General features: G+C 35.3%; 2 protein-coding genes across 2 annotated transcripts; one reads left to right on the top strand and one right to left on the bottom strand.

Annotated features, from left to right (window-relative positions):
* The first annotated feature begins 868 nt into the window (after positions 1–868).
* Positions 869–6,245, top strand: LOC145567643 (uncharacterized). The gene is made up of 4 exons (XM_081626973.1): positions 869–1,191; positions 1,293–1,735; positions 5,486–5,949; positions 6,218–6,245. The coding sequence occupies exons 1-3, from the start codon at positions 1,027–1,029 to the stop codon at positions 5,922–5,924; spliced, it is 1,047 nt and encodes a 348-aa protein (XP_081483099.1). The 5' UTR covers positions 869–1,026; the 3' UTR covers positions 5,925–5,949; positions 6,218–6,245.
* A 1,249-nt stretch (positions 6,246–7,494) lies between these two features.
* LOC145568999 (uncharacterized) lies at positions 7,495–10,393 on the bottom strand. Its single transcript, XM_081628374.1, has 4 exons — positions 9,153–10,393; positions 8,481–8,869; positions 8,273–8,328; positions 7,495–8,158 (listed from the first exon to the last, which is right to left on the bottom strand). Exons 1-4 carry the CDS (start codon positions 10,391–10,393, stop codon positions 7,673–7,675), a joined length of 2,172 nt encoding a protein of 723 aa, XP_081484500.1. The 3' UTR covers positions 7,495–7,672.
* Positions 10,394–11,699: the final 1,306 nt, after the last annotated feature.

The raw sequence follows: 11,699 nt of genomic DNA, 5'->3' as shown, positions 1-11,699 counted from the left end.
TTTTCTGTTACCTTCGTTTCTTTTTAGTTGCAACAAAGGGATAATTTATGTCTCACAAATAATACCTCTTTGTTGCAATTAAAAAGAAATGGAGGTAGTATTTTGCCAAATCTACCATGCACCATTACATATTTCCCATTGTCTCAAAATCAGCAACACATGACTTTCTTCCTCGTAATCACTAGTATCATAGAGAAGCTTGGTTTCATCAGGGAAGATGGAGCAGGTGGTGGTGACTCATTAACTGATATTCTTTTATTTACAATTCTTTTTTTGACAAGCCTTTTATTTACAATTCGACTGCTAAATTAACAAACTTTGTTGATCAAAAGTTTAGTTCTCAAGGGTACCTTGATTAAAAAATCAACTTTAGAAATACTAACGGTTGATTTGATTGCACAAGAAAATGAGGAAATTGAAACATCATGAGAATTTTTTTAAAAATTGAAAAAAAAAATCATGAGAATTTAAAAATAGTCGAGTTGTTTGGTTGACAATAAAAAGTGTAAATATAGAAATTGTAAATTCATGGGAATTATGACTTCCCATAAAATATGATAAGTTAATTATCTAACTCCTAGATAAGTTATCATGTTAACCAAACAAGTTTAGGTAATTTCTTAAAAATTTAATGTAGGTATTTAATTCGAATAAAGTACAAATTCCTTTCTAATATCAAACAAACAACACCTAAAAGTAAAAGTTGATTAAACAACTTAAAATTATGTAACGATTAAAGTGTTGCGATTTTGTAGAATTAGAATTCTACTCAAATCATGTCATAATTTCACAAGATTCCAAACTCACGTGAGCAATTAAACTAACATCAGTCCAACAAAAAAAATAAAAAGGGTAATTCAATCCACCGGCCCAAATCATCGTTTTCTCCCACTCTTCTTTGATCATTCACCCTTCTTCAACTCTCAATTCCCAAAAAATTTCACCCAAATAAAAACAAAGACACAATTTTTCTGAGAAAAATTCCAGAAAAAATTCCTGATTTGATTGAGAAAAGTAGTAACAGACATGGGTGTGGATTACTACAAAGTTCTTCAAGTTGATAGAAGCGCTAAAGACGATGATCTCAAGAAAGCTTATCGTAAACTGGCTATGAAATGGCACCCTGACAAAAACCCTAATAATAAGAAAGATGCTGAAGCCAAATTCAAACAAATCTCCGAAGCTTATGATGTAATTCTCTCAATTTTTTATCAATTCCCATTGTTAATTTTTTAGGGTAAATCTTGAATTTTGATTTTATTTGTTTGTTTGTTTGATTGAATTGGAATTAGGTTTTGAGCGACCCCCAGAAGCGAGCTGTGTATGATCAATATGGTGAAGAGGGGTTGAAAGGGAATGTACCACCGCCAGGATCTAGTGGGTTCCCTGGTGGTTCAGATGGAGGAAGTGGGTATAGTTCGTTTCGATTTAATACTCGAAGTCCTGATGATATTTTCTCCGAATTTTTCGGGTTTTCGAGCCCGTTTGGTATGGGAGATATGGGGGGATCTCGTGGTGGTGTTGGGGGTTCATCTGCATTTGGGAGAGGAGGTTTTGAGGATATTTTTTCGCAGTTTAGTCGTGGTGCTGGTGGCGGTGGTGAGCCATCGGGCATGCCTTCCATGCCCCGAAAGGCGGCTGCTATCGAGCGCACATTGCAATGTAGCTTGGAGGATTTGTACAAGGGAACTACTAAGAAGATGAAGATTTCGAGGGATGTTGTTGATTATTCAGGGTAATTGCTTGCTTGCTTGCTTACTATATGTTTATGTAGATTTTAGTGTTGAGAGTCCTTTTTAGTCTGTGTTTGATTTTGTGATCTTTGATTCAGTGTTACACTATTGATAACTAGTATTGTCACTATGCAATTGGATTGTGATTGTAAATGTTTTTGTGCTGAGGTTCTAGGAATTACCACTTAGTAGTTGTGCTGTTATATTCCTAATTCAGCAGCAGCTAATGATTATTGAACCTCTAGAGGGTTTTTGGTAGGAGAGATAAAAGGGATAGGTGGGTGTTCGATTCGCATGTTGCATGTCAAGACATTGTATAATGTGATTTTGAAATTTTCTAGCTAGATTATATAAGTGCAGTAAATTTGGATAAATTTCAAGCTACCGAGTACCAACTGATGGAGTTTATTGGAAAACGTATATATCTGTAAGTTGTTTTGTGGGAAGTTGGTAATTTAGCCAATGCGTAGCATCCTTGAACTGGTACAATCACTAGTACAATAAAATCTGAACTTCTGAAGGGATGAGAAGAAAGATTTGAGAGTCAAAAGTCTGTTTGATAGGAATTAGTTTACTAAAGGATGCCTTTCTGCCATATACTTATACTTCTACACAGCTAACAGAAGGGTGATTTTAACAAAAGCATTACATTGTCAAATTAGTAATCTTTTATGTCTCTCTTATACCTCTACACAAAGGTGCCTTGATGTAATTAGATGTAAGGACTTGAGAAGTGCTAGAGAATTTGGCTTAAGAATTATCCCAACAAAATAGTGATTTCATAGCTACAAAAGCAAGAGGTAAACTCGGTCAAAACTGGCATACATAGCTTTTATGTAATGTTCTTTATATCTCTAAATATGGTTTTTGGTAATATTACTAAACTGTACTACCATAAAAATTGCAACTTTGAACAAAACTTCAATTAAAGTTTTCATCTTTGTAAAGCTACATGTTCTTAAATTCTGATTTGAGCATAGGTGATCCATTTGGCTTTTGATTTCAAATGGGGACGTTCTTTCTATTTATGGCTCCATGCTAATGTGTGTTATCAATGTTATCCTTCTGCTATTGATGTCATGTCTTATTATTAGGTTGAAGCTCTTATTTTTACTGCTTGGTTTTTAAGCTATGAAATTATACCTATCTTGATGGTTTTACATGTGTTTAAAGTTTACTCAAGAATCAAGATAAACTCTCCTACTCTTCAGTTTTGAGAACTTATAGTCGCTATAGATGCAATAACTATTGATTGCAGAAGTCCTTTTGACCTGTATTTATGTAGAGTACCTGTTGGTTGCTCATTTAGTCATTAGTCTTTTTAAATCATCTTAATGTTTTTGAAACCAAAATATATGTGGGAATTCCAAGAAAAGATGTTAGCATATGGATACTAATACATACTTCCTCCGTTTCTATTTACTTGACCCACATCCTTTGGCACAATATTTAAGAAGAGGAGAGAGAAATTGTAGTTTTGTGGCCCTTATTGCACATGGCTTATCTTATAACCCCAAAAGTTGCCCCCATGTGCACTTTTTTAGGGTAATTTAGAGAATTTATCCACCAAAAGCTTACCATATGTAGTATGGGTCAAATAATATGATATTTCCATTTTAGGAATGTTAGTCATGTAAATAGAAACGGAGGAAGTATGTATTACGAAAGTTTAGGTGCTTGTTGCAATCAGGTCTGAAGAGGTTATTAGGATTCTGAGCGATAGAAGAGCATTTGAGACCTCATTTATTAGGTTATCAGTGATAGAAGAGGTTAATTGGTTATTACAAAATCGGCTTTAGGTTTTGAATTTTAGGATGGCAGTTATGTATTATAAAAGTTGTGGATATACATCTTGCAATAAATATGGGGTGTTTTGCAAAGCTTATGTCAGGATAAGGCCTCAGCCATCACCTTGGTTAATTTTTGTGCAGAAAGATTAGTAAAGCTATAACTAGATATAGGTAAAGTTTGTGTTACCTTCTTACCTATGAGAAGTCTAATTCTTGTGAGTATCGTTGAATTGATATTTTGCTTGATGTCTTGTCCGTGCTTCAGAGACATTTGGTTAAATAGAAAAGGTACTGAGGAAGTTTTTTAGGTGACTCTTGCTCTAGGATATTTAGGCCTCATTTGGTTAAAGTAGGAAATAAATTCCTATGGGAAATTCTAGTGCATGGAAAACTACTTTCCTTATTAAATTCCTTGGAATTAAACAAATGTATTTGGTTGTCATGTGGGAATTTGTAAATCTTAGGGATTGGGATTGACCAAGTGGGTGGGTTTATAAATTCTCATGTTTTGTGGGAAATTGTAATTTCCATAAATTGTGAATTTGTGATTTCCTCCATTTTCTTTTTTAATTTCAACCAAACAAGATAATCAAAAGGAAATTCATGGGAATTTTGAGTGCCTATGGTAATTAAGGGCAACCAAACGAGGCCTTAGAATTAGGTAAAGTGGAAGTTCATTTATGGTTTAAAACTTTGGTGTTTCCTACAACACATTATTGCAGATATTGGTTTTTTTAAGCTATGACAATGAAATTATGTTAGCATTATATAAAGACAATGGATGGTGTTGTAGAAATTGATTTGGCAATATATGTTGCATCAAAGGTAAAACGGCATAAGGTGTTGAGTCGGATTTTGATATTTAATAGTACTAGAAACATCCAAAATACGTAGTGCTGTTTTTTAAATGATCTTCCCTTTTTTAGCATCCCATCCCCCACCCCCCGCGGTTGCAGTGGTATTATATGTTCCTTATGGAAGGTTAACAATTTGTTTGGATAGAAAGAAATGGAAGGAAAAGAAGAGAAGAGAAAGGGAGGGGGACAAATTCTCTTGTTTGGGTAAAGGATTAAGGGAAGGAAGGGAAAGGAGAGGGAGGAATTCATTTTCCCTCTCACTTTAATAAGCATAATCCCTCCAATATTGGAGAGATTTGGAGGGAAAATGGAGCTCACCTCTCCCTCCCTTTCCCTTCCCCTCCCCTTCCCCTTCCCCTTCCCCTTCCTTTCCCTCCTTCTGTGCTATCCAAACAAAGCGTAAATGTAAACAAAAAATACTGCTATTATGAATTTATGATATGAGGAGGAAACGATAGCCTGTTGTAGAATACTAATCATAAATTTTTGTTATAAATTGCTACAGAAAAAGGTTTCTTTAATTTTGCATGCTTGGGAATACTAAAAAATACTACGTAGGAGATAAATATGTGATTGGAAGATGATTGGCCTGTTGACCTGTTGTGCTCTTAATACCTTCTCTTGTTTTACATGTACTTTGAAGTTGGACTGCTGCTTATACTTTGCTTCTGTTTTTTTTTTTTTTTTTTGGGTAAGACCTTGATTGTAAGACATTGTGTATCTCTCCAAGGCACAGCACTCAGAGGGGGGGCAGTTATTACCATTAGTGAACCCTAGATAGTCTGAGACTGAGGTTGCTATCAACAAAGCATCTCAACTGCTTGGGTTGCTTCTTGATGTTCATCTGATCTTCATGATTTTTTATTGTGGTTAATTGTTACTGAAGCTGTATTTGTATCTGGTTTGCACAGCTTTCAGTATGGATTACTTTATTGTCCCAGTTTTATGGTTAGTGAGACTTTGTATGTGTACTCCCCCTCCCCTCCCCCTCTTCCTCTCCCCTTCTTCCAGATAAAAATAAAAGAGAAATACAGTTGGAAGGGAGCATGGGAAAATCTGGCGTCTTTGATATTTGTGTCAAATAATTGTGTTCTTCCTCTTGTAGGAGGCCGTCCACGCTGGAGGAGATCCTCACCATTGAGATCAAACCGGGCTGGAAGAAGGGTACAAAGATCACTTTTCCGGAAAAAGGAAACGAGCAGCGGAACGTTATACCTTCAGATCTAATTTTCATCATTGATGAGAAGCCTCACAGCGTTTATAAGAGGGATGGTAATGATCTTGTTATTACTCAAAAAATCTCCCTAGTTGAAGCCCTGACTGGCTTTAATGCACAAATAACAACACTTGATGGACGTACTTTAACAGTACCCATCAACTCTGTTATTAGCCCTTCATATGAGGAGGTGGTTAAAGGAGAGGGAATGCCTATCCCTAAGGAACCTTCTAAAAGAGGTAACTTGAGAATAAAATTTAACATCAAGTTTCCAACAAGGCTTACTTCAGAGCAGAAGACTGGTATCAAGCGGTTGTTATCTTCATAAATGGTGGTCATGGCTTAAACTTTGTGTATGCCACTTGCCTTATTTCATCTTGCTGTTTTGATTTGCAAAACATTGCACATTCCTAAGTTAGACAGCTTTTGAAATTCTTAATTATGATGGGATTGTATTTTCCCTTGCTTAGCCTCATGACCATTCTTGTCATGTATATCTCTGAACTCCATGTGTGTTGATTTTCTTTGAAAGTCAGTTTGATCTCTGTTCATGGTTGTTTCGTTTTCTAACCTGAGAGCACCTGACTATTTCATGATAACTTTCAATTGCTATCCATGCAGAAACAGCAAGGGCATTGATGAAGGAGAATTCATCGAGTAAATTTTCTTAATTAGTGTTAATGTATGCTCAACCTATATTGTTGCAAAACCTGACAATGTGTGGTTGCAGTGTTGCTCTAGCTGTCGGTGTGCTTGGATGTGCGGCCTACATTGGTACTGGATAGTGTAATCTTGAGTTAGGCTTATATAGGAGTTTGCTTTTTTATTTTTGTTGTTTGAGCTTTATTTTTTAATTTAATTTTAACATGAATGGCTGAATGGTTTGGCTGTAATTGTAGTTAAATCAGCTCAATAAAGCAATTTTTTTAACTAATTTCTTCGGATTTCTTTGATATGATAAACAACATTCTTCTCTTTTAAATGTTTCAATGTGTTCAGATGCTTCTGGATTGGCTAGGTTAATTTTTTTTGTGTAGTTTTAGTTTCTATTTTCTGGTGTGGTTGATTTGTAGTTGAGTTTCAGGTGAAGTCTTTTTTTTCTCCCTTGAAGATGTTTTATATAATTATATCCTGTGATAGTTCTTACTTGCATATGCACACCTCGCAAAGATTAAGTGATTGGAAAGTATGGGAGTAACCCAACTACTTTGATTATGATTTATGTGGCACAGGAATAATTAACATTGTGACTTGTTTTAGGACGCAAGGAATAATATGCTTTTTGTATCTGAAATAAGCAAATATTTGTGGCATAACACTAAATTACCTTTTCAGGCTTTTACAATATATTTAGAGGTGTTAAAACTTGACCCGATCCGACTCGAAAAATGTTCGATTCAAATTATGACTTGTATGGACATAATACTTTAACATGGTTCAAGTTTGAAATTAGACCTGACTTCATTGAATCTGACTGAACATCCAAATTGACACCTCATACTTCTATTTACATATGCTTATTAATTTTTTTTAATTTGTTGAGTAAGACAATTGATGCACTTGCAAAAACCGGATAGAGTAGTATTTTGTTTTTTTAACTTTATTAAATATATGGAAGAAATATATGGTAAAGATTTTCATATACATCTGAGTGTAAATTACACCCAAGGTATTTTTTACTTATGATAATTATTGCTCATTTAATCATCAAGTATGAGCAAAAAAAATAATCTAAAATACCCTTAAATACACCTTGCATTTGGGTGTATATAAAATTTTTCAATATGTAGGCAATGTTTTTTAAAAGATCTAAATTTGTTACCAAGTGGAGAACTGGAATATAAATTTATTTATTGACTGATGTTTACAAAACCAGAAACTTGATGGGATCCAAGCTTTAAAGGTTTTAATTGAAGGATAAAAGATTAAACTGGAAAGAAGAGTAATAAGTAACATTTTACAAAGTCTTGTAAAGTGGAAATTTACAATTTCTAGATCCTAAAATGAGGATTCTAACATTAGTTTTACAACAATTTTTTGGCAGCCCTATACATCTTAGGACCAATTCTTATTACCCTAAATCAGAAACAGTGGACAACTCTTCTCTAGAATTAAAGGTGTCGAGGCCATCACACTCTCATTGATAAGCTTTTTCTGTTCTGCTAATTTATCTTCTAGTTCATGTAGTTCAGCACGCAGCTTGGATGTTGTCGTCTCAAGCTCGAGCATAGCTTCCACCTGCTCATTGTTGTGAAGGGCTATTGCTCTTTCAACATAGGGAACTAGCCAGTCTAATTTAAAGTTCATAGACTGAAGGTCGGCTAGAGTAGATCTCAAGTAGTCGGCTTGAGATTCGTTCAAGGATGCATGTGTGTTATCTTGGAGAATAACTATCATCTTTGCTAGGGACTCTAACGCCCATGTCAAGAGACCAATACTGCAGACTGCATGATCTTCGATTATATTCCCATACGTCGACCATATTTTTTGCAGCACTGGAATTAGATCAGGGCTAACGTCAAGTCCTTGAAATATGTCTTCTGATGCAACATTCTCAGGTGTCTGCAAAACAGCGAAGATACAGAGATGTGAGACATCTAAATTGTTGCACTATTATGCAGGTTCTCTAAAGACAAAACAGCTGTCAATTAAAGAACAAAAACCTATCAAATTTACCTCAGTTGGACGACTATTTACTGGATCCGAACCATTACTGTTCTCATCTGGAATCTCTGAAACAAAATTTGAATAATCAGTGCTAATCATCCAACTTTTATGTAAATATGCGTAAAGCTAAGTTCAGATAAAATTCTTAGGCAGAAAGGAAATGGAAAAGGCAGCACTTGAACACTGCATGACTGTAAAGAGGACCAGGGAGTACTACCTTGCTGAGCTTCGTCTCCTTGGCAGGCAGACTGAGAACGAGCCTGAATAGCTCCCGTGCCCTCTTCTATACACTGCAAAGAGGACTTAGGAGTACTACCTTGCTGAGCTTTGTCTCCTTGGCAGACAGACTGAGAACGAGCCTGAATAGCTCCCGTGCCCTCTTCTATACACTGCAAAGAGGAGTTAGGAGTACTACCTTGCTGAGCTTCGTCTCCTTGGCAGACAGACTGAGAACGAGCCTGAATAGCTCCCGTGCCTTCCTCCTCTATACATTGCAAAGAGGCAGGGTGTTCTGCTGCTTCTGAGCAAGACATTGAACCAATATCGCTGTAGGAATCCATATCTTCATCTTCGTCTTCGTCTTCATCTTCATCCTCATCAGAGTCCCTTTTATAAAAGCATTAATAACAATCAAAACATTTTTCTAGACATCAAGTAGTTTTTGCCCCTTTAGTCTAATTAAAGCAATTGGTATATTCGACTAATACAAGTAGCTCTTGTGCTCAACCTTTAGTTCAAGGTAAAACAAAGATCATACATAACAAAGAAATGAAAAAATCCCAAAATTATATAGTTTGGTTCTTTAAGCACATAGAAAAAGGCACAAATCATTAGTTCCATAATACACTAACATAAAGTATGAATCTCAAAAAAGTAGATAGTTTTATACCAATTTTGTGATTCTGACTCAGGCGAAAGCCACGAAGGGGGAGGCCAAAACAACTCAGATAAGCCAGGCTCACTAGATAAAGGGCGACAACGATCCTCGTCCAAGTAGTACACACCGACCTCCATATACTTGCTTACTCCCTCAAAAAGTTTATAATCCTTACAATACTCTCGAGAATGTAAAGCAAATAAATTCTTAGGGAACACAATACAATTCCCTCGACAACCCGGAATTTCCTTAGCCTTAACAGCAAACACATTATCGAATGTCATAAACAAAATCCAATCTCCCATATCACCCATTTTAATCCAATCATGCTCTTCTTCTCTTAGCAAATAAACCTCAAAATTTTCCTCATTTCTAACAATCATGAACACCAAACTATAAATCAACACCAAGAATTTACGGCTAACTCTTGCATAACAATGATCATGTATTGTACAAAGAGATGCACTCATTGTTTCAATGACCCTACATTCACTCCCATCAATAAGATAAGCTGTACCTTCGCGATCAATGCCACAAAGTAGTCCATTTCTTCGTAAGCTTATAACATCATCGAATCGAAAACCCGGGCCACGATCAATGAAACTCCACTGCCCATCCAACTTCAAAGTACCCAAACTACCACCCTGACTAAGCAATAGTACCATGACAGACCAAGGATCATCAGTAGGCGAATCCTCGTCTCGAAACAAAACGACTTTACTCTTTGTTGGGTAATTAGAACAAGGTGCAAAACCCTCAAATAAGAAGACATCTTCATTGCCATTAGAGAAGCATAATTTAAGGCCTTCGCCGATGTGGGACACTTTGAAATCAAAGGTACAGAGCTTTTTATGGAAATCATTGGGGAGATCTTTGATGGGGTTTTTGGAAAGAGGAAAACGAACCCGAAACCGACGTCGGTTTAATTCTTCAACTGATATAATCCAAGATTTAGAAGAGAAATCAGGGTCTGAATCTTCAGGGGGTTGAATGAGGTAAAGGGCACTACCCACAAGATTAATCGGCCGATTCGATCGGATAAAAATCGAAGAAGGAAGAATTGGGATTGTTTTTTGGAGAGATGGGTATAAGAAGTAAGTTAAGATTGGGTAAGAGTGTGAAGATCGCCATTTCTTGCAAACTGCTCGAAAACGGTGGCGTTCGAAGCGAGAACCGGTGAAATTGGCGATTTTTTCGAGTAATTCTTGAGGAAGTGATGACCAATCTACCTTCCTACGTTGATTTTGTGACATTTTTTCAATTGATTGGAAAAAAATTGGGATGGGAAAGTGGTGATTGAAGTGGTGGAAGAAGATTTTATGGGAAAAAGATGAAGTGCGCGGTAAAATTTGATTAGGATTTAGGAATGAAATTTAAATGTTTGGCTGAATTTTGTAATTTGCCGCCAATTTTTTTGGGTATTATTTTTAAATTGGATGGAAATTGAAATTTTTCCCTCTATTGAACTTTTTGGGATTCGGGAATTAGAATTTGGATTTCTATCCGCAAAATGTTTAACCCGTATAAATTATGTATGGTCCACAATAACTTCCTGGATCTTGGCCTCATGGTCATGAATGGGACTTGATGAGTTGATGTGAGAGAGCTTGAGGGGTCGAAAAAGCTACACATACATTCAATATATGTGGCTCCCACATACATTGTGACATGCTAGTATTTCATTTGTTAGTAAAATGGGCCTTAAAATCCACTATATATGAAATTTTTATTTGAATTTCAAAATAAATTTCTAATTTAAACTTTGAATTTCAATTTTTTTTTTTTTTTGTCATTTTCAATATAAATTTTTTTTTTTTAAAAAAAAAATAAATGTATAATGGAATTAGTGTTTCTTGGCATTAGTGTTTCTTTGCATTAGTGTTACTGCAGTCATGATGAGTCTGATGACGCTTTGAAGAAAAGATAACCCTCTTCTAATTGGATTAGTGTTTCTTTACATCTTTTATGGTTCTTTTGTAAAAATGCAAAGAAACACTTAGCCTTGAAAATTTTTATTGTGCTTTGTTTGTCTTTTCCTTCCCACATACATGCATATTGTTGTATAATATATTTGTCTAGTCTATAAGATCACATCGATGATAGTTGCCTATTAGTTATTTTACATGACAACATTTTATTTTAGAAATAAAAAAATAAAAAAAAAAAAAAACCTTGTTCATCTTCAACAGTCAACACCATGAATTACAATGGACGCCATGGAAGATGGAAAAAAAAACGTAAAAAAGTCATATCTAGAAGATAATGTGTAATATAGTTTGTGGTTTAATTGAGTTAATCTTCATCATTTAATCATCTACAACAATTGAAATTAGTGTTCTTCTACTTTTTCTATTAAACTATTGAAATTGGTCATCTGCTTCTTCTTCTTCCCGTTTTCTATTGAATTTGGAATTGTGTAGAAATACAATTAATGGGGGAGCATCCTTGAAACCTACAAATTATATGGCTATACGATTCTTTTAGTGGCATTTAAGGCTCGATCAACATTTTGGATGAATTCTCTTTGTTATGATGTGGTTTAGGTGAATAAGAGCAATC

Source organism: Chenopodium album, chromosome 11, assembly GCF_948465745.1.
Source record: "Chenopodium album chromosome 11, dcCheAlbu1.1, whole genome shotgun sequence".
Taxonomy (NCBI): domain Eukaryota; kingdom Viridiplantae; phylum Streptophyta; class Magnoliopsida; order Caryophyllales; family Amaranthaceae; genus Chenopodium; species Chenopodium album.
Note: the sequence above shows the minus strand (reverse complement) of the source record. Positions and strands in the feature narration are given on the sequence as shown.

Bases quoted from the DNA above. Each gene is read 5' to 3' on its own strand.
- LOC145568999 (XM_081628374.1), bottom strand. From the start codon at position 10,393: ATGTCACAAAATCAACGTAGGAAGGTAGATTGGTCATCACTTCCTCAA. The intron at 8,870-9,152 runs GTATAAAACTAT...CTTTTATAAAAG, and splicing joins GAGTCAGAATCACAAAATTG to GGACTCTGATGAGGATGAAG. The intron at 8,159-8,272 runs GTAAATTTGATA...GCTGTTTTGCAG, and splicing joins TAAATAGTCGTCCAACTGAG to ACACCTGAGAATGTTGCATC.
- LOC145567643 (XM_081626973.1), top strand. From the start codon at position 1,027: ATGGGTGTGGATTACTACAAAGTTCTTCAAGTTGATAGAAGCGCTAAA. The intron at 1,192-1,292 runs GTAATTCTCTCA...AATTGGAATTAG, and splicing joins AAATCTCCGAAGCTTATGAT to GTTTTGAGCGACCCCCAGAA. The intron at 1,736-5,485 runs GTAATTGCTTGC...TTCCTCTTGTAG, and splicing joins GATGTTGTTGATTATTCAGG to GAGGCCGTCCACGCTGGAGG.